Below are 24,455 nucleotides of genomic sequence, written 5' to 3' on the forward strand. Positions count from 1 at the left end.
ATTATTAGGGAAATTCCAAGACTCATTCTCTAACACGATTATCCTCCCGTAAAAAGATCACCATCACTAAAGAAAGAACTATCAGGATGTCGACAACCACCGCCCCCAAGACTGTGCTAGTGATGGGCGCGACTGGCAAGCAAGGCGGCGCTGTCATAGACAACATTCTAGCCTCACCCTCAACGTCTCCTTTCAACATCGTCGCAGTAACCCGCGATGCGACCAGCCGGAAAGCTCAGAAGCTCGCTGCTCACCCCAACGTGTCGGTCATCGAGGGCGACTTGGCAAACCTCGACAATATTTTCAACAAGGCCGGGTCCGTGTGGGGCGTCTACAGCGTTCAGATCAACTCAGACGCCGAAGAACAACAAGGCAAAGCCATGGTCGATGCTGCCGTCATGCATGGTGCCCAGCACTTCGTTTACTCGTCTGGAGACCGCGGTGGTCCCGAGCGATCGCCTCATAATCCCACCTATGTTAAGAACTTTGCTGCAAAGCACGCCATTGAGAAGCATCTTAAACAGAGGGTCGAGAAGAGCCCCCAACACATGACGTATACTATCCTTCGACCGGTGACTTTCTTCGAGAACCTCACCACGGACATCCACGGCAAAGGCTTCGCCCGCATGTGGGAGCAACTGGGAAGCAAGAAGCTCCAGATGGTATCGACCAAGGACATCGGCTGGTTTGCGGCCCAGAGCCTTCTCCAGCCCGATAAGTACAGAAATGTGGCCTTGACACTCGTGGGCGATGAGTTGACGCAGCCTGAGGCTGATGCCATCTACAAAAAGGTCACGGGCCAGAGTATGGCTATGGCGGCATGTCCGATTGCGAGTGCTGTGAAATTTGTGCTGAAGGGGTCTGTGGGCGATATGTTCAAGTGGTTCGGAGACGAAGGATATGGTGGTAACGTTCAGGAATGCCGTAGCGCGAACCCTAACATGCAGGATTTCAGTGCTTGGGTTATAGAGAACAAGGGGATCTTTGTATAATGTAGTGAGTAGTTAAGAAATTAACCTATCCCCTCAATTGTCGAAAGGCTCCCGCCAGGTTACTCCAGGGATGCCTGCCCAATTAAAATGCAAGAATGAAAGGCACATTATTCCGTGGATTACACAAGGTCACTCGTGCCCCGGTCGCTCAGGCGACCCATGCTCCACTTTTACTCCACTTTTGAGGGTTCAGCTGACCCATGCTCCACTAAAACCACGGCCCGTGATTGGCCCAGAAAGGTGGAGCATGGGTCAGCTCAACTACTTTAGATTTCATACCTGCAGCTTGCAGCTTCCTTCTTCCTTCATCCCACTGTACAAATGTTGATCCAAATCGCGCCGCATTATTCAATTTTCGTCCGTGCCAACCCTAACCACTATATAATTCCCCGGTGTTTTCCCGAAAAACCACCCCCAGATTCTACAATTTTTGTCCGTGCACATCGACACAGTAACACTACTACACTTTACCCGACTCACACTAGACGCTAAATCTATAATGAAACTACTAAATATAAAATTTAAGCATACAATAGGGTATTTTAATTCATCTTACCTATTTATTTATAGGTTTTTATTCCTCATTGTTGTTATATTCGTCTTGTAAAGTGGTTGACCTTGCTCTCGACTCAAGCGTTGCAGCCAATCATGAATTTCGCGGTCAAAATCCATCCATTTTCGGAAGCGGGGAGGTACTAACCCAGATAAAGCCTAGCGCATCATTCCAGAAAGCTAAGCCGAAAGGGAGGGAGACTCCTTGACTTCCCGTTGAGGTCTGTATTAGGTTTCTTGTTGGCCGCTTTATTGAGTGCGATAGAATAGCAGAATATGAATCCGGTCAGATTCATATTTTATTATTTGCGTTGTGAGAGAGGAGATATTGCGGGTATTCACAGTATAGCCAACCCAGCCCGCCAAATAAAAGAGTATTCTCAAGCAAGAGCAGCGTGTGCTAATCGCTGCTATAGCAACCCGCAAAAGCAATAAAATAACAGGAATTTCAAGAAGCAATCTCCAGCATCAACATCAAGTAATTTCCAACACCCAATACTTTAACATCTCCTAGAGTTAATATTGAGAGACCAATAAAACGTGGACGACCACGCATATATGCAACAGCCCAGGACAAAGCGACAGCCGATACTCAACGCAAACGGGAAAAGCGGCAGAAAGTAGCAGCTAGAGAGAGAGGCTTGCCATACAGCAATTTCTACAACTTGCACCTTCCTTCTATTATGCCTCCAGCTGATTACGGCCATCCTATCCAGCACTTGGATAATGCAGAGAGCAGAAACGGCGAGCCAGATCCAGTCGGGCACCTCGCACAAGAGCTGGCAGAACAACTTGTCAAATTCCAAGGATGCTGCAACGACTGCCATCGAGCAGCACAAAGGAACCATATGGAAGATCCCAACGAACAGATCAGCCTCGCCGTGTACCTAGAGTTCACTCTCAAATTAGGCCCCGACGTCCTTAGCAACGAGACTCATAGATTACAGTTAAATCGCCTGTGAATAATACCCATGCTCTAAGTCCAAGTACCACTTAAACAACCAGCTAGATAGTTCTATCTGATGGCCGGGTTGAGGAGGCTGCATCTGAACGTTACTTGCAAAATACGCCTTTAAAAGATCAAACATAGCTATCGATGACACTAATGCTACCGGAACATCATGATAAAACAGTGTGGCTAACAGACAGACCGTCTGGCAGACCGTCTGAGTCCGTCTGACAGACCGCAGACCGACAGACCGGCCAATTCTCGTCAGACCGTCAGACCGGACAGGCCGGTCTGACTGGGTGGTCTGAGTCGGCCTGGGTTGGCCGAAATGGGCTAGTGTGTTTCAGTGCCGCCACTGGCCCCCTATGCCCCTAGGAATCAGGGGTAGGTTTTTGTTTACTCACCTGGCGCGTCGGCACTTGCGAACAAACTATTGCAAACATTCTCGCTCATGTTCTGTATGTGCGCATCCATATCCATACCCGCATCATGATATCTTCTAGCAGGAATTCGAGCCCCGTGCCGTCTATACCACAGTCTCTTACGTCTTATTTGCCTTCAACCTCGACCGATACCACCCCGGGGACCACGGCAGGCGATGCTTCCCAGTGTGAATTCAACATCGATTGGGAGAATATATGGCACTGTGGAAAAAGACTTGTGGGCGTCAAAAAGAGACCTCGTCATAGACGGGTCGTCGGCACAAAGATGAAGGAGTCATGGATATATCAACATGGTGCAAATTTAGAGCACAAGGGGGTACGTTACTGGCTTTGCAGACTCTGCCATGAAAAGAGGAGCTATTCGACGGCTCTGTACGCCTCATCGGGGACAGCCCACGCCGCGAGGCACCTACTCCGTCAGCACCAGATCACAGAATTTGGTGGCATCAATCCCAGCTTGACAACTCCGTTTACCTTGGCAGCCACGTCAACGCCCTCTTCTGTGCGTCCTTTGTCGCGACAGGCTAGCCTAGGCTTTCAGCTGGCCTCCCACTTCGATGAAAGGTCATGGAAATCTCGCTTCGTGGATTGGGTCATCCTCGAAGATATCACCTTCCGGCAAGCATCAAGCGAGCGGCTTCGGTGGCTGATAGCAAACGGTGGGGAGCTTGCGAGTCGGCTGCTTCCTGAGCATCACACAACGGTCTGCTCGTGGATCCGTCAAACCTTTGAATCCAGACAACAGATCATCTTCAATCTTGTTCAGGGCGCAAAGAGCTCCACTCACCTAAGCTTTGATCTCTGGACTGCTTCAAACGGGTTCCACTATATCGGCATTGTCGGTCACTTTGTTGACAGCGAGGGCGAAAAGCGGGATGTCCTTCTTGGACTGCCACGCCTCGTTGGTCCACACTCTGGAGAGAATATGGCTCCGTATGTCAAGGAGGTAATCGATCGCTATGAAATGGGATCAAAGCTTGGATACTTCATGCTTGATAACGCCGAAAGCAACGATACTTGCCTAGAGGCTCTGGCTAGATGGTTCCCGATGGACGTCGGCCGCCGTCGCTTACGCTGCATAGGCCACATTATCAATCTGGTTGTCCGGGCTGTTATCTTCGGCTCAAACGTCGCTAAATTCGAGGCGGAGCTTCGTGGGGCTACGGATGAATTCAGTTTCGATATTTGGGCTAAGAAGGGGGCCATTGGTCGGCTCCACAACCTTGCTACCTATATCCGTCGGACGGACCAGCGACGACAGGCGCTGCGGCGTTTACAGACCGAGCTCGCAGGGGACGATGTGATATTTACATTGGAGGTCGTCGTTGATGGCAAGACACGCTGGAATTCCATTTACATTATGATCAGACGCGGTAAATTTCCGTCATCCGCCTCTACTGGACGTTTGTGCTGACGTAGGACCGGCTTATCCTAGCACTCGAACTGCGCAGCGCCATCGAGCTCTATCAATCTCGCTGGCAAAAGCCCAAAAGTGATCCTGTTCACCGTGACTTGACGAAAGATTTCCTGAACGCCACGGACTGGGCTGAACTGGAGCGTTTCCACGACTTCCTGAAGCCGTTTTACATCCTTACGAAGACTATGGAGGGCAACGCCAGTAAACCGGGCGCAGAGGGCGGGCATGGTGCCATATGGGAAACTCTCAAGACCATGGACTATTTGTTCGTCAAATTCAAGCAGGCCGCGGAGGAAACTCGGTTCGAGGAAGCCTCCCACTTTAAGTCAGGAATTGACTGCGGATGGGCGAAGCTTGAAGACTATTACGTCAAAACGGACCATACACCCGTCTACCGAGCAGCGCTAGCGCTTCACCCATCTTATGGGTTTGACTACTTTGAGCGGCACTGGAAAAACGCGATGAATAGACCGCAGTGGTATAGCGACATGGAGTCCGCTGTGGGTGGCCTATTTGATGAATACGTTCGACAGGATGAAGTTGAAACTCAAGCCCAAGCGGGTCTTTGGGAAGACGAACCCGATGAGATCGAAGCTGATGTTAACGACTACAGTTCATTTGGGAAGAGGTCAATCCGCTCATTGCATACACAACGAAAGAAGGCCAAGGCAGTTAGCGAGCTTGACTTGTTCCAGGCACGGCCAATCTACCCCCAAGATCTAGACGTTGCAAACCCTCTTGAATGGTGGAGCCGACATCAATTAGAATATCCAGTCTTGTATCGAATGGCGCTAGATCTGTTCTCAATTCCTGGCATGAGTGCTGAATGCGAGAGAGTGTTTAGCCAGACAAAGAAGATGATCACGGATGAGCGCAATAGGCTAGCACCTGATATAGTCGAGGCAGATCAACTCCAAAAGCACTGGTTGATGAGAGGGCTAGTAGTGTAGGAGTTAATGCTTGGGTACGAAGAGCAAAAGGGTTTCATTTTGTAGTCATTTGACAAGCCCCCCTTTTTTTTAAGCAGTACGTGATCAGACTGCCAGACCTAGACCGACCGGGCCACTGAAGCCAGGCAGACCTAGACCGACAGACCGGGGGCCCCGACAAACCCAGACCGACAGACCGGAGGGGTCGGTCTGGGTCGGTCGGTCTGTTAGCCACACTGTGATAAAATGCTGACGAAGAACTATATGTCGGCTCTTCCATGTACTGAGCAAGTAGGCTCGATAAAGACCTTGTAGGAGAGTCAGAGCAGCCCCGGTGGAAATAACAAACCAGTAACCCAACGAAAACTTACACCCAAGGCTTTTCCAATGACTTATAAGCCATTTGCAAAACCTGGACTTGGGGAGACTTCTTTCACCCCGGAGTCGGGCCTAAGGAACAGCATCTTGACCATAGTCTGCAGAAAATCGGAAGTCTTTTAGAGTCAGAACGGGCACCTTGCTCTTCACCCTGTCCACAGTTGGCCTCATTTTACCCGAGATGCTGCAAGTGTGTACTGAATTATAGGAGTGGTAATACCCCGAGTTAGAACGCTCCGCTCGGGAATACCATGTTGGTGAGGCGAAGGTGTCAATCATCTTCACGGCCGAGGCAATGTTATAGCCCTCAAAGGGCTTCTTGATTTGTGGCTTCAGGATGCCGCGCTTGTCCAGTTCCTTCATTAAGGAACCCAAGAGTATGCTTGAGCATTCATAGGAGCATTCCGACTCTTGGCATAGAGTGTCGAGAAGTTCGTATAATTTCGAAAATATTTGAGCAAGAGCGCTCTGACGCTCTTCGTTAATCCGTCCTGGAAGTGTTAATAAAAGGCATGACAAAGAATTCTAAAACTTACTTAGAATCACATGAGGGATTGGAACATCCCCTGTAGTGATCAACCTCTCGCTATGCCTCAACGCAAGCCCGGTCATCTTTTCAAAGATATCTTGACGTTGGAACACCCATGATACGAGAAGCCAGAGTATGGAGTCTTTGCCGTAAGTACCTGACTGGCTCTCCGCCAGCGCGTCTACCCAGATACCTGCAAAGACTTCGACTATCTCTCGGCAGTCGTAGTAGTCGACGATCATGGCGACTTTTGCAATCATCTCAAGGGTAAGCTGCCGTGGCACGCTTCGACTGTGACCATGCATGATGTCAAGGACGATGACAAGAGCCTCCGGATCCCATCCAGTTGTCGTAATGCGGTAAAGCCCTTGGCTATCAGCCACCGCCTCGGTAAACAAACCATTGAGCATCTTTCGAAAGACAGGTGAAGCTTGGGTCAAATGAGCCGAGGACGCTAGCATTTGATAGCACACTTGCCCATGCCTAATTCCAGGGCTCTCTCCAAGGGTCCGCTCAGTCATTTGGGTGGTAGAGTCCATGTCTATGTTTTCATTGCTGATCGAAGCACATCTTGCTAGAGACGATTGCTTGTTATGGTGAACATCCTCACTCTCTTCACCGGCAGCGGGCGTACTTCTCGGTGTTTCGTCGATGTGCCCTTCGGTTGGCGCTTGTTCAGCCGGTACCAATACGGCTAGGGCTTCCTCAACTGTCGGTACCTGATCGACAGCTGGTACCTCCTCCGCAATAGGGGTGTTATCGATAGGCTGTGGATCTTCGAAGGACTCGGCGATGGTGCTGGTGAAGGCTTTGAAAGATGCATCTGCCCTTGGCCCACGGCGTTTCTTGCTCTTCTTGCTCTTCTTTTCCTTGCGGTTTATGCTGTTACTCTCAATTTCTTGCTTGTAAGGGGTCCAAAGGCTATCATTGGACCACTGAAAAGAGTGTAGACGACATGTATGAAGGATCAGGAGTGTGTCGTTGCTGTGGCTAAATTCATAAGTCGATCGATCGCTTCATCGTGACACACGGCAGGGCCGGATTTGTAATTGTATAGGGTGGTCAAGGACACGATCGCTCAGCGTATGAGTTGTAGTTTTTTTTTAGATGCCAGGGGTCAGAATGAAAGTTCTTGCAGTTGTATTCTTTTTTTAATGATACGCCGTAGATATGTGTTAGAGAAGGGTTGCGATAATAATGATCACGCGGGAATCGATGCGGGGTAAACCAGCCTGATTTGCTCCATAGGTGCCTGAAGGCATCCGTTAGGTAATGCTTTGCGCTGATTGGTTTAAAGCTTAGTAAGAGAGACAGCAAATACCTTTCGGTAGTATGACATTTGGGTTCATTAATAGTTCGCAATTAGCATGTAAGCCGGCACCATAGCACGGCGTATGTGAGACTTACAATCAGATCCCAAATTCTCTTTTCGCCATTCGAAAGAGCGATTTGAGTCTCCCGTACAGCCTGACCAGACTGAGAAGGTAAAGCAGGTCGCTCTTTCGGCAGGACCTCGATATTCTTTGCGCGAAGGGTAGAAAGGATAAGCTTATGTAACTTTGCCCGGAATCTTGGTAGAAGCTGATCTCGAATGCAAAAGAGTCAACTTCTTGTCGGGATACTTTCCCCTGATCTTCGTTATCAGCTCTACACCCACTGCTCCTCCACCGACAACCGCGATGCGTTCGGCTTTGCTGATTCGTTGTTGGAATCCCTGTAGTTCCGTGATACCACCCACCTTCTAGATCACGCGACTTGAGATGCGCGGGCGGTGACTGAGCAGCTCCGGTGGCGATAACCAGATAATCATAGCTCAATCGATTACCCCTAGCCATTTCGATATTTGTACCTGTAACTTCCAGAGCCTCATCGCATACCTTCTGGAAGATGCCTTCTGGCGCGCCATCAGCGATATTGCCAAAGGGGATGAAAGCCTTTGACTCTCGCCCAGAAAATACCAGAATAACCATGTCCAAGAGACGAGCATAGAAGAAGGCTTCAAGGTAATGCGTTAAGGAATCATTGACGGAGAGTCTTGAATATAAAGACATGTACTTCTACAAGTATCTATGGGGATAATATGACGATAGGATGGAGAGTCGATGAAGCACTGGCAAGGGAGGGATGAATTTTGCCTTGTGGCTGTGGGGACTGCGGAGCAGGAACAGAAGATGTGATGGATATAAGAGGAGAAAGAAAGAGACCCTGCCAGTTGATTGAGATTTGGTGTTCTTGGATTATGGGTAGAGAAAATGTTGTAGAATGTGGCCAAGTCGTTCAAGCTTATCCATGAACAAAAGGGCACCGATGCTGTGGGAGACACTCCGCCGGAAGGCCACTGCAACTTACCTAGTAATCACCCCAGTAATACCTCAGTGACAAGCCGGAGATTGAGGGGCAAGCATCGGAACCATGGCCAGTGACTTGAATTTGGGTTGTGAAAGGAGACGAAGAAGCTCAGAAAGATTCATCAAATGCAGACCTGGTGCAGCGTGAGGGAGATCAAACAGAGTAGACAACAGATAGTCGCCACAACTCGATAGCAGGAAGCACAGTTAATCACAAGAGTCAGAAGCCTGATGGGACTTTGACATTAATTCATCATCTCATATGAGCACTTCATCCAATAACCATGTCCGAAAAGTCGTCTCACTCCATGCTGCCAGCTCCCGCAAAGCAGCCATAACTTTGTAGCAGCCAATCAATGTCGTAGTATTACCAATAGCGATGGCATTGAGAATATCCTGCTTGAATATTAGTAAACCACTCGTGGCATGTCGGGTGGTGACGGGAAATGACTCACGATTCGGTCGGTGCGATCGACAGCAAAGAACAGGCTCCAGGTTGAACCTTGAATGAGTAAAAGAGGCAATGCCATGGAAAGAGCCTCCTCTTTCTGCATCTCTCCAAAGAGCGCCGTCTTGCTCCTTGTCAGCGCCCGTAACCTCTCGAAATGTGTGGCCGCCCACACAGATAATTGAGCCATGCCCTCCTGAGAAGACCCATCCGGTGTCTTGGTTTCGATATTGACCGCAATCGGGCGCCACCTTAATGGCATATACTCGGTGTGATTGATAGAGCGAATCAAGGTGCCGTCGCCTGGACGGGCGTTGGCCTGGCAGGCCTTTACTGTACGGACAGCAGCCGCCTGGATGTCTGAATCAGAGACAGACAGACAGAAGTCAACCATCTTAGCCTCCAGTGCTTCTCCCCTGGCGTCTTTCGGGAGGAACGATCGGTGAGGACGCGCCGCGGTGATATCCCAGAATGACACTGGGGCATCTCCATCAGCATCCGCATCATTATCCACATCTACATCGCTCTCATCGTCGTCTGCCTCAGATGGGGGGTCGATGGCTATCTCAAGCAGGGGGGTATGGACGAGCGAATTCCATGATGCTTCTGACACATTCTCAATTATCCATTGGCCTGTCTTTTGCGCCACCTTGTGCAGCACAGAAAGCTCTCGGCGGGCGGCGTAGATGGTCCGCGGCCTCCTGCGCTGAGATTGTGCTGGCAAATCGTCCAACTCGTACAAGTTGTGTGGAAGTAACTCGTCATCGGTAATTCGTAAACGCTTCTGGATTCTCGTCTCGACCATCCGAGGAATGACGTCTTTGCCAGAAGCGATTCCTTTGATGCTCGTGAACAATGGTCTTACGCCGGGTGGAAGGGCGGCCAAGGAGGACAACGTCTTTTGGGATATTGGCTTCAGACTCAACAATAGATCAGCCGTGCGCTTAACGGGGCTTTTTGACCTGCGTGATTTTGATGTTGTGGTCGAGGTTGTTGTTGTGGACTTGGTGGGAGATGGGGGAGCGCTATCTTGGTTAAGGCCAGAAACTGAGTTGTAGAGTGCCTGTGTGTACCCATCGGGTTCGAATCTCGGTCGATCGTCCGGCTTCGCGAGTTTGTTTGATGATGATTGTCGTGTTGGTGACCCTATCCCAGGGTTCGGGATCCCTAGAGGCAGGGTGGTGACCCTTCCGATAATCGGGCGGGGAGTTTTCTCGGGTGAGCCGAGGTCGTCAGTTTGTATTCGCTTCTCTTCTTTCCTTCCTTGCAGCCGGGCTGACTTTCGAGGTGATGGTGTCTGGGGTGGTCGTCTTGACATGTTGGAGTCCAGTGTTATTAGGGCGCGGCGATGTGGTGATGAAAAGGCAGATTCTCGATGTTTTTGGCTGTTGGATGTACTCTTTCTAGAAGCCGTCTCTGGTCGGCTTAGGGGAGACGGGGGTGTTGGTGGGAGGGATACGTTGTGCTGCTCGACGCTTTGAATCCAGGCGGCGATGATTTCAGTGCGCGAGCACTGGAGCGTAGGAGCCACGTAGCTAGGTGTTGTAATGATTGGCAACGGGCTATGGGTCACAGCGATCATGTTGACGATTGAGGTCGCGACTGTCGTCTGGATTCGGCAACTTCTAACATCTTGATGGTGAGATGGGTGCTGACGTTTTTTGGTGTTTTGGGAGCTATCGGATAGTTGGCGGGGTAACGGGGATCATGTAAGCAGACACTGGCTATTGGGCCCTCATCTATAGCCAATTAGAAGCCGGCTTGAAAGCAAGCCACCATCTCCTCAGTGCCCACAAGCCTCAATTCTCGTACTGACAGTGGGGTCGGTCCAATTAAAATGCCTCAAATAAGAGATACTTTATTACGTACCTAATTTCTATTATGATAGAAGTACCAGCAATTCCCGTTATTACAAAGAGGAACCTTACACATGCTACACCAGTAATTAGTCTGCCCCCTTCTCGCATTGCCGTCATCCTCCCTAAATGGCCTCCTTTTTTAGCCTTTTGACCTCACTTGGCCTTGCCGAAAGCCCTGACAAGCAAAGCAATCCGACCTCATCTTCCGGCGGACAAGAAGGTGCTCTTTTTGCTGCATTTCAGGGTCAGATTCGTCCCCTGCGCGATACCTCTTCCTTGACTGACTTTCCTCATGATATGTGTTGAATAAGGCGTTATAAATGCACTCTCGCCACTCCCTTTGAGTCATATATCTCTTCCAATTTGGCTACGGCCCGTGTAGTTAAGCAATATAGCTATTAATAAGGGCCACATCAAGAAGGAAGGTCCAACAAAGTGCCTGCCAAGGGCCGCGGCGGAGGGGATGATTATATGCATAATATGACCTTAACTGGTCACCCCGATCAACATGATTCATTTCGTCGTTATAAGCAGCAGCAACTATCGGGATTTTTATCACCTTAACAGCTTCATCACCAAAAAACGCTATATCGGCTTGGCTTCTGACTTCTTAGAAGACGGCCTCTTCCTCTTTCGATCAACTCGCTCATCGCCCGTGAACACAATAGTCAGGAATAACACAAGGCAGTTGTCTTTCTAAGCTATTTGGTTGACCTAGAAGTACGGCACATAGACAAATTAGTAGGGATTTCACATACAAAAAGTGTCTGAAGCTAGTACCTGATTGTCAGGGGTTAGGATCACCTTAACTTGGTTAAACTCGTAGCTGGTTTTGGCCCCCCCATCAGCCTTCTTATCCCGTTGAAGCTCCTTATGGATGCCACAGTTAGACCCGGGCCGTGCCTGTGGCCCCGTGGCCATGTGTGCGGAGGCTGCGGAAGAGGTCTGCCGACGAGAAGAGGTTATCCACAAAGACGTGATATGTCGCTTTTGGCAGCATATTTGCTAGGGCAACAACGACGCTCTGGGTCGAGGTCAAGGCGATAAGCTTGTCTTCTGTGGTAGGCTTCTTCCCTGCGGCCTTGGCTGCACCCCTGCCTCGACCGCCTCTTCACCCTCCCCGGCCTTGTGTAGATGATTTCGGTGGGGGAAGTTCAACGCCAACGGCGCCGTATTTTGCTTCCTTGATATGCCATAGCCACCGGATAAAGAAGCCCTGTTGAGCGATAACCCAGATCTTGAACCCTAGGGGGTCCGGCTTGCCCTTGATAAGCGTTGTCTCATTTGACCGGCCTGTGTAGCGAATCATACACTCATATACAGCTAAATGAGAGCCCGGAACGAAGATCTCTGCGGACACGGCTTATATATGATCAGACCACTCATCAGCAGCTTAGAATACCTTCGGAGGAGGTGCGGTCTCATCGATCTTACTATGGTCGAAGGGACGAAGGTGCCAGTGGATAAGCTGAAACTTCTAATACGGCATGAACTTAATGATTGAGTGCTCAGGGCATTAAACGCCCGGCTAGGGGATACTCCAGTGGCTCTTAATCGTTCTTTCCTTATGTATGCCCATATAAATTAGTATTCTAAGCCATATATATACTTCTGCAACTGAGGTTCCTTCCCATTTTACCAGACTTGCCGTTCTCTTCATTAGGTGCTTCCAGCTATCAGCAACGCCGTTTTCTTTGAGCCAGGTGACCTACACCTTGGTATATTGAACCCATTTTTCAACAAGGGAAGTAGGAAGAAAAAGCTGGAATAGCTGCAGCGGCGTTAGGGGTAGTGTGTTGATGCGAAAGCTGCGTATTTCTACGGGGAAAGGCTCGAATTTAGTGCCGCGGTCTATTTCGGCCGGAAAAACAGCTATCCAGGTCTGGTCATTTAGGTGTATACGGCGACTATGATCTTCTTTGATGAAGCTACTATCATCATAGGTATTAATAACATATATCTCTTCTAGAATTGGCAGGGAATTCATTAATAACTTCACAATAATTTATATGGTGCATATTCCGCAGCCAGCAACCACGAGGGGGGAGGCAGGAAGATACGGGCGAGCGTTTCGGCATTAAGGCCCTTAATGCGATGCTAATCCTAATAAGCAAATCTAGAGGGGCAGTCTAGTTAGGCGAAGAACATCATAGACATATCACCGCCAGCAGCCCTTTAGGTATCAAGCGGCTTTTAAAGGTAGGGCAAAGTATAGGCAATAAGCGAAGAGGAAAATATAATATATCCCGCATAGATTAAATAACTAATATAGCTATAAGTAGAGGATTAAACTATAGCTATCGCGTGGCATAGCTCTTAGTTTCTACTAAAAAGAATAGTAAACTTAGCTATTATATATCCTCAATAATATCCATTTAAGACCAGACTATCTCTATATTAAGATAAATATATAAGTATATATAGATATATCTAACTACCAGTATATATAATGTATTCTATATACTAGACGATATCCATTCGATACCAGAGTTATTCTATATTAAGACAGTGAGCGATATAAGAGCTCCCAAGCTACCTAATCTTAACAGTAGCTATATATTACGCGAAAAGGCAACGATGCGACTATCCTCCTCAAAATCACAGAGGGACACAAAAGAGAGCACAACATTAAAATAGCTAGCTAGCCGAGATTATAACAATAGACGCATATAGGTAAGTTTATAGGTAGAGGAACCAATACCAAACTAAGGAGCATAATTATTATCTAGAAGCAAAATCATATAACTAAAAAGAGTCTAATATGCAAGCCTTGCAATCTATTATCTGCCTAGAGCCATTAATATTAAGAAGGCAGTAGTAAGCTAGATAGTCTAATAGAAAAGCCACATAAGGCAGTTACTTATATAAGAGCCTACTTATTATTAATTAGGAATAAACTAGGGGTAATAATATAAGTATATAAGAGAAAAAGTAAGGAAATAAGACAATAGGAGGCAACATAGATATAATAGTAGCTATAGGTAAGAGACTAGGATATTAATTAAGATATAATTTACTCACAAATATAGCATTAATATTCTAATAAATTTAGCCTAAGTAGTCTATAATTAAAGATACCGCATAGAGATAATATATAAAAGTAATTATAAGGTTATTACTTAGATAATATCTATAAGGTAGTTTATGATTAAATAGAGCATAGAAGTCTTATAATATAGCTAATAATAGAGATTCTATATAATATTAGCTACTAAGTTAGCTTTAAAGGCCCTTATAGGCTAGAGAACATAATACACTAAAGGCTATATATTTTAATTTTTTACTTTTTTATTAATTTTTTTACCTAAAGAGAGGCAAAATAGAGATAATAAGTAGCGCGGTATACCTCCGAGGAAATAAATCTAAGCTAGAACCTAAAAGTAGAGAAAATAGGAGTTATAGGCCGAAGACCTGGCGAGCGTGCTATGCTTCTTAGAGGACAAATTTGCCGTAAAGGAGAGCCTATCTAATAAGCAGATATAATATATACGAATACTATATAAGAGAAAAGTATTAACTATGCGAGCCTTCTATAAGGAGTTCTATAATATAAAAACTTTACTAATATAGACTTATATACTATACTATTTGTAAAGGACTGAAAAATAGAGACTATATAGTCTTCAAAGACTATAGGGTAGGTGATAGAAATAGGAGGTGAATAGACAGTGGAATCAGTCCTTATAAAGAGCTGATTGGCTAGATAAGGGATCATAGGATAATAAAAGTGGGTCACAAGATAGGTAGAAGTATAGGGTAGAAGGCCAGCTTCTGATTGGTGGTCTTATGGCTTGTATTGGTTGAGTGTGTGTAGAGCTAAGGAAGGAAAACTATTCTAAGAAAAGGCTATTCTTTTATAGCCAATTGCTCGGAACCTATTAGTCCGATTCGGATAAAAGTCATACCGTCGGATAGCCCTTTTCCGGAGTTATTTAACCGCATAGGGTATGTATGAATCGGATAAGAAGAAGCCGAGTTATGGCATAAGGAAGATCAGACTTATAGGGTTTTATATTTTAAATATTAGAAACCGGATAGGAAATACCCATATAGGAAAGTCGGCTTTAATGGAGTTATCGGTCTTTAGATAAAGCCCTAAGTCCGGGTCACGTGACTTACCCTTTATGGCCGGAATCGCCTAGAAGGGAAGTTTATATAACTCCTCGATATCTCGCTTATCTAAGTAGCTATGGCTTAGATAAGCATACCATTACAAAGCGCCAACAATTTACTATAGGGTAGCAAATTATGAGACTTATATCTTATAAGCTGAATTTCTTAGAATTATTTATATAAAAGACCTTTCTTATAAAAGTCTTTAATACTATTATAAGCATATAAAAAAAGAGTTAAGAGATATAGCATAAGACTAATAGATATTAAGTTATATTAAAAAAGATAGCTATTTATTATTTTTATATTAGAGCTACTTTCCCATAGGCGAGACCTTCTTAATATATACGGAGTATACTTATTACTTAAGGCAAGGTATTCTATCGCCTATGGCCTAGCTTTATAGATATATTAGGTATAAGTATATATTTTCCGAAGAGCTAAAAGGCTTTATGCTAGTCAAAGAGAAACTTATTACGCTAAACTTATATTATAGGTTAGTTATAAGATATAATATTATAAGTAGCTAGAAATAAAGTGCCTAATATCTAAAGTATATTAAGGGTTATATTATAGTATTCCCTAATAATATATAAGAGCTAGCTATAAAAGTACTCCTCTATCCGCTTATATAAGTTATAAAAGAGATCTATATCTCATAGCAGGGTATAGAGAAGCTAGCGCTAAGCGACTTATTAGGTTTACTATCAGTAAGGCAATAAGTCATTAAGAGGGCCCTCCTCTAGTTAAAGAAGAATAACCTATATTACACTAAGATTAAGATTAACGCGGCGGAGATAGAGAGCTAGGGCGCGCTGCCATATAAGGTATCGCCACTAGTATATGATCGCATAGAACAGAACAAGCCGTCAGCGTAGGAAAAAACACAAATAGCGCAAGTTATGCCGCCCACGGAGCGCGCCATAGATAACGAGGCTTCAGTAGATATTAAGGAAATCCTTACCGCGCTTAATCAAGGAGAAAACTCGCCTAGATGCGAGACTAGAACAGCAGGGGATAACAAGGCATACAAGTCTCCGGCTAAAAGGGACGCTAAGCCTAACCAGGCGGTAAAACCGATCGACGAGATCACCTCGTCTAGAATATTCGCACTAGATGGACCGCCAGATATAGCAGACGCCGAGAAATTGCGGTTTGCCTACGACGCTATCGGTAAAAGTAATAACGACGGCCATATGGGCCCGAGAACGTAGGTTAGATCGTCGGGAGATAGCCGGCGAGGGTATGCCAATGGCTCTGAGCCATACATCCATGTTCGTCGCGGGGATAAATTTGCCGACTCATTTAAAGCCTCGTTCTTCGCGAAGACATTTCCCACGCTACTACCTTTCGGCTTTGGGGGCCCACGGCTGGCCGAAGAAGCCACCTTGGAGCCAGGAAGAGGTCCCGCCGATATCCTTGGAGCAGAGGCGGTGGCGCGAGACCTCTTATCATCTCGAAACATGAGCCTTCAGACCTAGGCTGACATTATGCTGCGGCGCCATAGTGGCCGATTTGCGACGCACCACATTTTCGCATTTCTAGTGTTCAACATAGGCGTGCAGTCGAGGAACCGTCGTGTCAGCATGCTAAGCGTGACGAGGAAGAATTTCCGCAAGGTAGAGCGCATCGTACGGTCGCTGATTGCAGATACAGTAACCTGTCAAAAGTCTGTGTCGACCCCACCTGTCGCGCAACGCGTGCATTTCAACCACATAACTTCACTTACACATTCCCAGCCGAAATAAAGTCCAATTTAAATAAATAATATATCAAAATAATGCCCTAATTCTCCTCTTTAATATTTAGTATACCAACCCCATGCTCAAATCACGGCCTGCAGTCATCGCTCGGTTAACTCTAGAAGCTCCCGAATCATGCTCTGGGGGATAGAGTTCCACGCAATCTCAACGCACCATTAGAATTCAACCCTATCAGCGTAGTTATCCTTTAGATCCCTCAGATAAGGGAATATTCTACGTAATCGCCTCTTCAGAATATTCCAAAGGTTCTCAATTAGGCTCATATCAGGCGAGCAAGTCGGCCAATTTAGAAAAATAATACCATAGCATTCAAGCCACGCAGTAATCTCTCTTAACCGATAAATACTAGCATTATCTTACTAAAACCTTCTAGTGCCGTCATATATAGGAAGAAAACCATCTCGAAGTACAATTTCATAACTCCAAGAGGAATATCCATTCCTAGGAGCCAAAAAGTCACGCTTCATAAGGATAATTAGTATTCTTCCTATCTTCCAAATTCCTCCCCAGAACATCATCAAAATTAGCGGTTTAATATGGTCTCCCTTATTAACAAGCTCCTAATTATACTTCTCATAAGCTCCCCGGAAGAAATAGACATTGGGGTTACTTAATTTATTATTAATAAAAGATTCGTCAGAGTTAATCATCTAAAAGGTAATTAGCTTGACACCATCACCAACTTTAAACAGCTATACCTCCTCGAGTTCATCGATTCATGGCAACCAAAAACGCGCAAATCAAAGCCACTCTCTTGCTTTATTAGCATCAAGTTTCGGCCTCTCTATTGCTTTCCATTTGCGCTTATAATAGTACTTTACAACGCGTCGGATTATCAATTAGCTCACTTCACCATCAAACTCAGAGACGAGGGCATCCCAAGAGATAGAACGGTCTCGGCGAATCATACATAGAATATAGCGCTTCTGGGCCCTATTGAGGACCGAAGGACGCCCTGATCTTGGCTTATTCTTAACGCTGCCGGTCTCACGGAAACGTTTAAGAACTTTGGCGACAGCGCCGTGACTGGTTTTAAACTGACGCGCGACAGCGCATTGGCTTAAACCGGCTTCCAGCATCGCCAACATAGCTGCTTTGGCTTCGGGAGAGAATTCATGGTTTTTCTGGCGATTTCCGGATATAATATCGCCAAAAGAACGATTTTCTGACATCGTAGTAAAAAGTTATGAAGGGTTGAAGTGGTTGGGGTGGTCGCGACCGCGTCGTGGAGAAAACGCGGTCGCGTCAGGTGGACACAGACTTTTGACACATAATTGTAGGTTAGCGGCGGCGAGGGTAGAGCTAGAAAGCTCAGGCAAGTCTACCGACGATAGTGTGAAAGAGCTTCTCAGGAGCCTATCGCTATATAGTTACCGCCAGCCTATATCCAGAGAGCTCCATCTCAGCATACAGCACAAGATCCAAGCGCTCATCATTCGCTATGGCGTGCCAGCCATTTAGTTCACTATCAATCCAAACGACATTACAAACCCGGTAAAGCTCCGACTAGCAGCATACCGCTCACGCGATCCTAAGGCAGCGGAGGCTTTCCTGCGAAGCCTTAATATATCGTTTAAACATATGCGGTTATCCATCTCAGACCCTATGAGTTCGGCTATATTCTTCCACCGGGAGATAACATTATTTTTCGAGCATTACATAAAAGTAAGAACAGAGTCAGTTTTCAGGCGGATTAGCTAATACTATGGTGCTATGGAAACCAATAAACGAGGGGCGCTTCACATCCACGGGCTACTGGTTGCATAGAAACGCGCATCTGAGCTCTATGCTTACCGATATCCAGGGGGAGGATCAGGCAGCGTATCGTAAGCGCATCATCCAATACGTCGATAGTATTTTCTCTGAGGTAATGCTCGATGCGCGTTGTTGGCCTGGATCCAGGACTTCTAGTGGGCAAACAGGGCTAGGCTAACATGCTAGGCAGGATCTTAACTAGGAAGGGTTCTACGCCGTGCAAGCGGAGTGGTCAGTAACGTCCGATATTTCCTCCCTACTAGACAACACCAAGCAGTTCTCAGCCGCATTTAACGAGGAAGCCAACTTCTATGCCAGCGCGACGCAGATCCATACGCACAGTCTAACCTACGTCAAGTACTCCCTAGGCAAGAAGAGGCAAAAGGGCGACCTCTATCGGTTCAAGGCGCCATAGACATTAGTCGAGAAGACTGCATTCACGCCAGACGGCGTGCTGCGGATTCGCAGGACGCACCCCATGGTTAACCAGTGGAACAAGGCCATCGCCATGGGGCTTCGCCATAACCACGACATCTCCTTCATAGCGACGCAGCGAAAGACCATGGCCCTAGTTTATTACGTTACGAATTACGCGACCAAAGTAGAGGACCCGACGTAGAAGCGCGTCGCTGCGGCCGCAGAACTATTGCCTGTCCTCTCAGCAGGTGGCCAGCCGGCCGCTGGGGAGGATACTGGAGGCGACGCCGGAGGCGACGAAGACAGTACAAAAAACAAGACGCGACAGTTTCTGATAAGAGTGGCTAACCATATATTCACAGAGCGGCCTCTATCGCAAGTCAAGGTCATTACCCATCTTCTAGGGTACCCGAGCGAGTTCACGAACAGCAGCGCCTAGGCGTACCTGAACGTATCTCTGCTCTACTAGCACATCTTCCGACGGTGGCGACACCTCCGGCAAGAGAGCAGCATCGCGGTCGCGGACGGTTTTGTGGACGAGTCGATCGTCGTGGAAGAAGCAAGCCAGAGAATCAGTTTCGCTAAGGCTTATCACCATCATAGAGATATCCTACGACGTCTATGCCTATATGACTATGTTTCGCTCGTCAGGCTCCAACGCATTAGCAAGGACAAGAGCTCAGGTGCCTAGGGAGAGGTGCCATTCAAGAGCGATTAGACGGCTAGGAGGCAATAGGTGCAGGTGCTAAGACGGCCGGGAAAGCATGCCGTCGTCTGCCTTAACGGCTATCTAAGCAAAGATTTTAACCAAGACAACGAAGAGTCATGCTATCGCAGGTATATCCAGGGATAACTCGACCGAAAAGGTATTAGAAGAGATTTAACTCTCGTGCTGAAGAGCAGCCGTGCAGCACCTAGCCTTATTTATGCCGTGGGAATCATTCCTAGGTGAAGAACGAGACGACATCAACGACATATGGGCGCGGGCACGAGAGTCGCTGCATCCTAGAATCTCATACCTCGTCGATAACGTGCAACTCCTTCGGCGGTCCGCCGAAGACGCAAAACGAGACACTAAGCAATAGGCATCCTCATTCGGCGACGGGGACGGCACGGGCGGACATGTTAAGGAGGCAGGAGCAGGCCAGGCGGATAAAGAGTCTACATCGGCGTACCAGTCCGATAACATTAGAAACGCAACGCGTCTTATCAACGTCATCAGAAGCGCGGTCGGTGCGAACCAGATCACGGCGGGATCGCGGGAGCTCACAGCACTGATGCAGCAGCTCTGCCGCTTCCAGCAGTCAGCGCTATGCTCGACGGCCAAACTTCAAGTTACCATAACACCCGAAAGGGGGAAAGACGGATAAACATGCCAGGGCGGATATTTTCCGGTGCCGCAATACCGCCGCAGGATCAAGTCAAGGCCATAAAGTCACAGCAGATATATGCCTCCAAAGAGAGGGTAAAAATAATCCAGGGCATACAAAATATAGCCGCGGCCCATAGAACTAATCGCAGCGCAGCGGCGCAGAGCATACTCGCCGGTTTCGGGGACAGGGACATTCAAATGACGGCGGCGGACTTGGAAGAGATGGTAGACGACGCAGATCCAAGGGTAAAAGTCCGGTTCGGCCCATCAACCTCTTTCCTCGAGGCTAGCAAGGATCTGGTAGCACGATTGACATTAAATAAGAGACAGGCAATCGCTTTCCTGATAATATGTCGCCAGCTCGACCTAATAAATCATGTGGAGAACAGTGGCATCGGGCAGCTCTGCCAGTTCGTCGGCGGCGAAGGTAGGACTAGCAAGTCGCGAGTCATCGAGGCACTCATCGAGCTTTTTGCTAAGAAGGGCCTCTCGAATCGTCTACTAATCACGGCGACGTCAAGAACGGCCGCAGCACGCATTAATAGCATCACGATCCACTCTGCATATAGGTTCTCGAAGGACCAAGGGACAGGCGCAGACACGACGACAGACTTAGACGGCATCCGGCTACCAAAACAGGCGGAGAGATTCGTTCATGGTCAGTCGCGGATAGACTAGCAGGACAATGACCTACTAGTCATTAATAAGGTAAGCATACTCGGAGCGCGGACGCTACACGCAGTAAACAAGCAGCTCTGCCAGCTCCGCGGATCGCAGCAAGATTTCAGGGGGATCCCTATCATTCTCTTTTATAGAGACTTCCGCCAGTTCCGCCCGGTACAAGAGAGGTCAATCCTACTCCCCAGCGTAGCCGTATCATAAGACAAAGACAACTCGTTCAGGGCCAAGCAACGGCACCAGCATAACAAGGCGCACGCGCTATAGAAGAAATTCACGACGGTCGTCATGCTAAACGAACAAATACGCGCCGCCGGGGATTCAGTACTACAGAGGCTATCAAAGCGGATCCGGTTGGGCGTGCAGGACCGCACAGATCTAAACCTCCTCAACTCAAGGTGCTACCGGGAGGACAGGCGGATCCCGTGGGAGACGGGCATCACCGTGGTGACGCCGCTGAACCGGAATCGGTGGAACCTAAACATGGAGGCGACTCTGTCGTTCCAGATTCAGCAGCGGTCGATAATGCGAATCTTCATATCTGAGCACAAATAGAAGGAAGGTCTGCCGACGGAAGAAGAAGCCATCATGATCCTAAACCAGGGTGACGATAGCGCGATACCAGTACCAGGCGTCTTCATGTTCGTGGCGGGAATGCCCGTCGTCGTGAACCACAATACCCACCAGGGGCTGAAGCTAGTCAATGGTGCCAGTTATACGGCGCTAGAGGTCATTCTCGACAAGGCGTACGCAGGCTATCGGATCTCGGCCGACATGACGGTCCACTTCGGGCCGCCCGCGGGGATAATTCTGGAGTCGGAAACGACAAGAGACTTCCACTTCGTCGGGATGCCACAGGGCACCATCCTCTTGGCGCCCATGAGTATTAGGATACAATGCCAGCGGAAACGGCCGTGGCAGCAGAACGACGTCAGCCGAAAGGGTTTGCCTTGTGCGGCGAGTTTCGCGTGTACAGACTACAAAGTGCAGAGCAAGACGCTCGAGCGCGTAGCTCTGGAGCTGCGAGGGACGCGGACGACAAATGTCGACGGACGCGTTGTCCCCTCGCAGTGCGACCCGTACAGCCTGTACGTGCAGCTGTCGCGTTGCCGGACGCTGGACGGCATCATGCTCGTGTCTAAGGTGCGAGAGAGAGACCTGGTGGGCAACAGGGTCCCCGAAGATATGACGGCCGCGCAGGCGAGGCTGGAGAAACTGAGCGACAGGACGGTTCAGGAGGCGTTGCGCTGGTTAGATGACGGTTCTGAAGAGTCACAGAGACTGCGTTAGGTGACATGGGAGTGGCAACGCGAGCCGCGGGCGGGGGCGGCTAAATAGGAACGCGCTTATGGGGGGGCAACATACACGCGGCGGGCACAGCCAATCACGACGGACACTCGGCAGCCAAGACACCATCGACCACCATCGACCAATCACGAAGGACTTTTCAAAAATTCAAGAGCACCTGGACGAATGTGGTAATTTTTGGGCCAATGGGAAGCGGGCACTTGAGGGGTGAGGCCGGAGGGTGGGGCATAGTCCTTTCGTTCCTCAAGGCACGTTTCGTTCCTCAAGGCACAGGGGAAGGCGCACGTCCGCCGGGGGACGTTGGAAGTTGGAAGCTGGGCGTGATGGGCAAGTTGGCGGCTCCCTTGCGCTGAGTAGCCTTTCGGTACGAAGCTTGCAACAAGAGCCTGTATGGCTGTTTTACTAGTGGGTTGTGCACGGTTGAGAAGAGGGCTGCACGTGTTGAGAAGAGGGCGCGGTTTTAAGTCCGGGGTCGGCTCCGGGTGGGTGGATGAAGAGACTTGGCCAATAGGGCGCGTGTGTGTGTTACCTTTATTTTGCGTAGCCAATAAGACGTACGCAGCGGGCTTTGAGGAGAAGGCACCATTTTGAGTGGCACGATTTGAAGAGCTTAATGCGGAACTAAGAGACGTAGCCAATAGGGTGAGGGTCAATAATTGAGACAGGGATCAGGGGACTGAGACTAGCAGAGATCAATCAGTTGCAATACCAAAGAGGGAAAATTGTCAATTTGAGTATAAGAAGCTGCCATGCCAAGATGTCCTGGTGTTGAGACCGTTGGACTTTTATCACTCGCATTGGTGTTGAAACCGCACCCTTATTGAGACTTGGCCTCTTCGCAGTCTTCAGTCTTGTAGAATTTCAGCCCAAAGCTGAACATGAATGTTAGCGAGTCACCGTAATGCTTCTTGATGAACTTGAGTTCGTCGGCGTCGAAATACGAGTCAGCTAGCTGCCCCTCCGGGCGGTCATCGTTAGGGTAGTCCCGACCAATATCGCTATCGTCGCTGTCGTCGCTGTCGTCGCTGTCGTCGCCGTCACTGCCGGCCAGGATGGCCCGGAGGATAATACGACCCTCTTCGCGATCGTCTTCCTTGTTGATGTTGAGACCGTGGCTCGCTAGAAACCTGAATTCGCCGCCCCAGTGTTTCTTGAGCAACTGCTTTTCCTCGGTCGAAAGAGGACCTACCTCCGCCTGCTGCAGGGCTTTGCTGGCATGCGATGCCTCCCATTTCTCCCGCTCACTGTCGGCCCATCGCACGTTGATCCAGTACATTGCCGACGGATCAAACGGAGTAATGCCAACCCGAGGCCCAACCGGTGGACCGCTCAACCTCACCTGTAAGAATTTGCCGCGGGGCTCAAAGTAGGCAACGGTCCTACCCTGTTTATCAATGATGGTGCCTTTTATGTTTTGCATACTAGATCCCGTATGGATATCGTATTCGTCTAGAATCGGACTTCCAATGACATTACAGATGCCTGTGGGGACGTGAAGGACATCGCGCAGTCGTAGGATGCCGTGGGATCGTGGACCGGTAGCCCTCGGACTTCGTTTGACGGGAAGTTCGACCGTGCCGATCCCCACAACCGGCGTTTGGATCCCTCCCATCAAGTGGCCGACCATGGAGTTAAGAGGTGTGTAGTCGGCGCCGAACCACGACCGATCCTTGGCGGCACTAAAATTCGATTAGATGTCAACTAAAGCTTCACTTCGACTTCGGCTTGGCCACTACGAGGGATAGAATAGAGCGGACCGGTAGACGGACAACGTATATATATGACTTGTACGTGATGATATTGCGAGCATGCGGGATGATACGTACTGGACGTTGGAATTATTGGACCAAATCCATGAAGGGCATGGAAGAGATCCGGCCATGGTTGATGATCCGTTGCTTCGCGCGTTGACGATCCGCTCTTGATTGGCAAATCTATGGCGACCGTAGAACGCAAACAGGAAATCTAGGCAGCCTAGCGGACGAGTATCGGCGATATGGAGATGAGATGACTAGACGGATGGAGGGAGAGTGTTCTGGCGGATCGTAAACGATGGTGGAAGTTCGCATGACGGAGCTCGTGAGCTAAAAACAGCTGACGTCATGGCGTCATGGCCTGAAGGGACCGGTCAAATCTCGGTACGGGACAACCTCGGCTTAAAACCAGCCAAGCTGAAATCACGAAACAAGACTTGCTTCACCGAAA

The 24,455-nt window shown here is 48.4% G+C and overlaps 6 protein-coding genes across 6 annotated transcripts; 3 read left to right on the forward strand and 3 right to left on the reverse strand.

Annotated features, from left to right (window-relative positions):
* Positions 1-86: 86 nt before the first annotated feature.
* Positions 87-992, forward strand: MRS44_018373 (uncharacterized protein; the record flags this gene model as incomplete). The annotated part of the gene is made up of 1 exon (XM_046277075.2): positions 87-992. One exon carries the CDS (start codon positions 87-89, stop codon positions 990-992), a length of 906 nt encoding a protein of 301 aa, XP_046128680.1.
* Positions 993-3,201: 2,209 nt separating this feature from the next.
* MRS44_018374 (uncharacterized protein) lies at positions 3,202-5,303 on the forward strand (the record flags this gene model as incomplete). Its single annotated transcript, XM_065615872.1, has 2 exons — positions 3,202-4,309; positions 4,372-5,303. The coding sequence occupies 2 exons, from the start codon at positions 3,202-3,204 to the stop codon at positions 5,301-5,303; spliced, it is 2,040 nt and encodes a 679-aa protein (XP_065471944.1).
* Positions 5,304-5,732: 429 nt separating this feature from the next.
* Positions 5,733-10,567, reverse strand: MRS44_018375 (uncharacterized protein; the record flags this gene model as incomplete). Its single annotated transcript, XM_065615873.1, has 7 exons — positions 5,733-5,844; positions 5,911-6,151; positions 6,197-7,124; positions 7,597-7,775; positions 7,928-8,185; positions 8,843-8,933; positions 8,993-10,567. 7 exons carry the CDS (start codon positions 10,565-10,567, stop codon positions 5,733-5,735), a joined length of 3,384 nt encoding a protein of 1,127 aa, XP_065471945.1.
* Positions 10,568-18,893: 8,326 nt separating this feature from the next.
* MRS44_018376 (uncharacterized protein) lies at positions 18,894-19,493 on the reverse strand (the record flags this gene model as incomplete). The annotated part of the gene is made up of 2 exons (XM_065615874.1): positions 18,894-19,043; positions 19,338-19,493. 2 exons carry the CDS (start codon positions 19,491-19,493, stop codon positions 18,894-18,896), a joined length of 306 nt encoding a protein of 101 aa, XP_065471946.1.
* Positions 19,494-21,530: 2,037 nt separating this feature from the next.
* MRS44_018377 (uncharacterized protein) lies at positions 21,531-22,232 on the forward strand (the record flags this gene model as incomplete). The annotated part of the gene is made up of 1 exon (XM_046284238.2): positions 21,531-22,232. The coding sequence occupies one exon, from the start codon at positions 21,531-21,533 to the stop codon at positions 22,230-22,232; it is 702 nt and encodes a 233-aa protein (XP_046128672.1).
* Positions 22,233-23,067: 835 nt separating this feature from the next.
* Positions 23,068-24,319, reverse strand: MRS44_018378 (uncharacterized protein; the record flags this gene model as incomplete). The annotated part of the gene is made up of 3 exons (XM_065615875.1): positions 23,068-23,929; positions 24,077-24,184; positions 24,234-24,319. The coding sequence occupies 3 exons, from the start codon at positions 24,317-24,319 to the stop codon at positions 23,068-23,070; spliced, it is 1,056 nt and encodes a 351-aa protein (XP_065471947.1).
* Between the last annotated feature and the right edge of the window lie 136 nt (positions 24,320-24,455).

This window comes from Fusarium solani, assembly GCF_023522795.1.
Source record: "Fusarium solani strain SB1 chromosome Unknown bctg00000016, whole genome shotgun sequence".
Lineage (NCBI taxonomy): Eukaryota > Fungi > Ascomycota > Sordariomycetes > Hypocreales > Nectriaceae > Fusarium > Fusarium solani.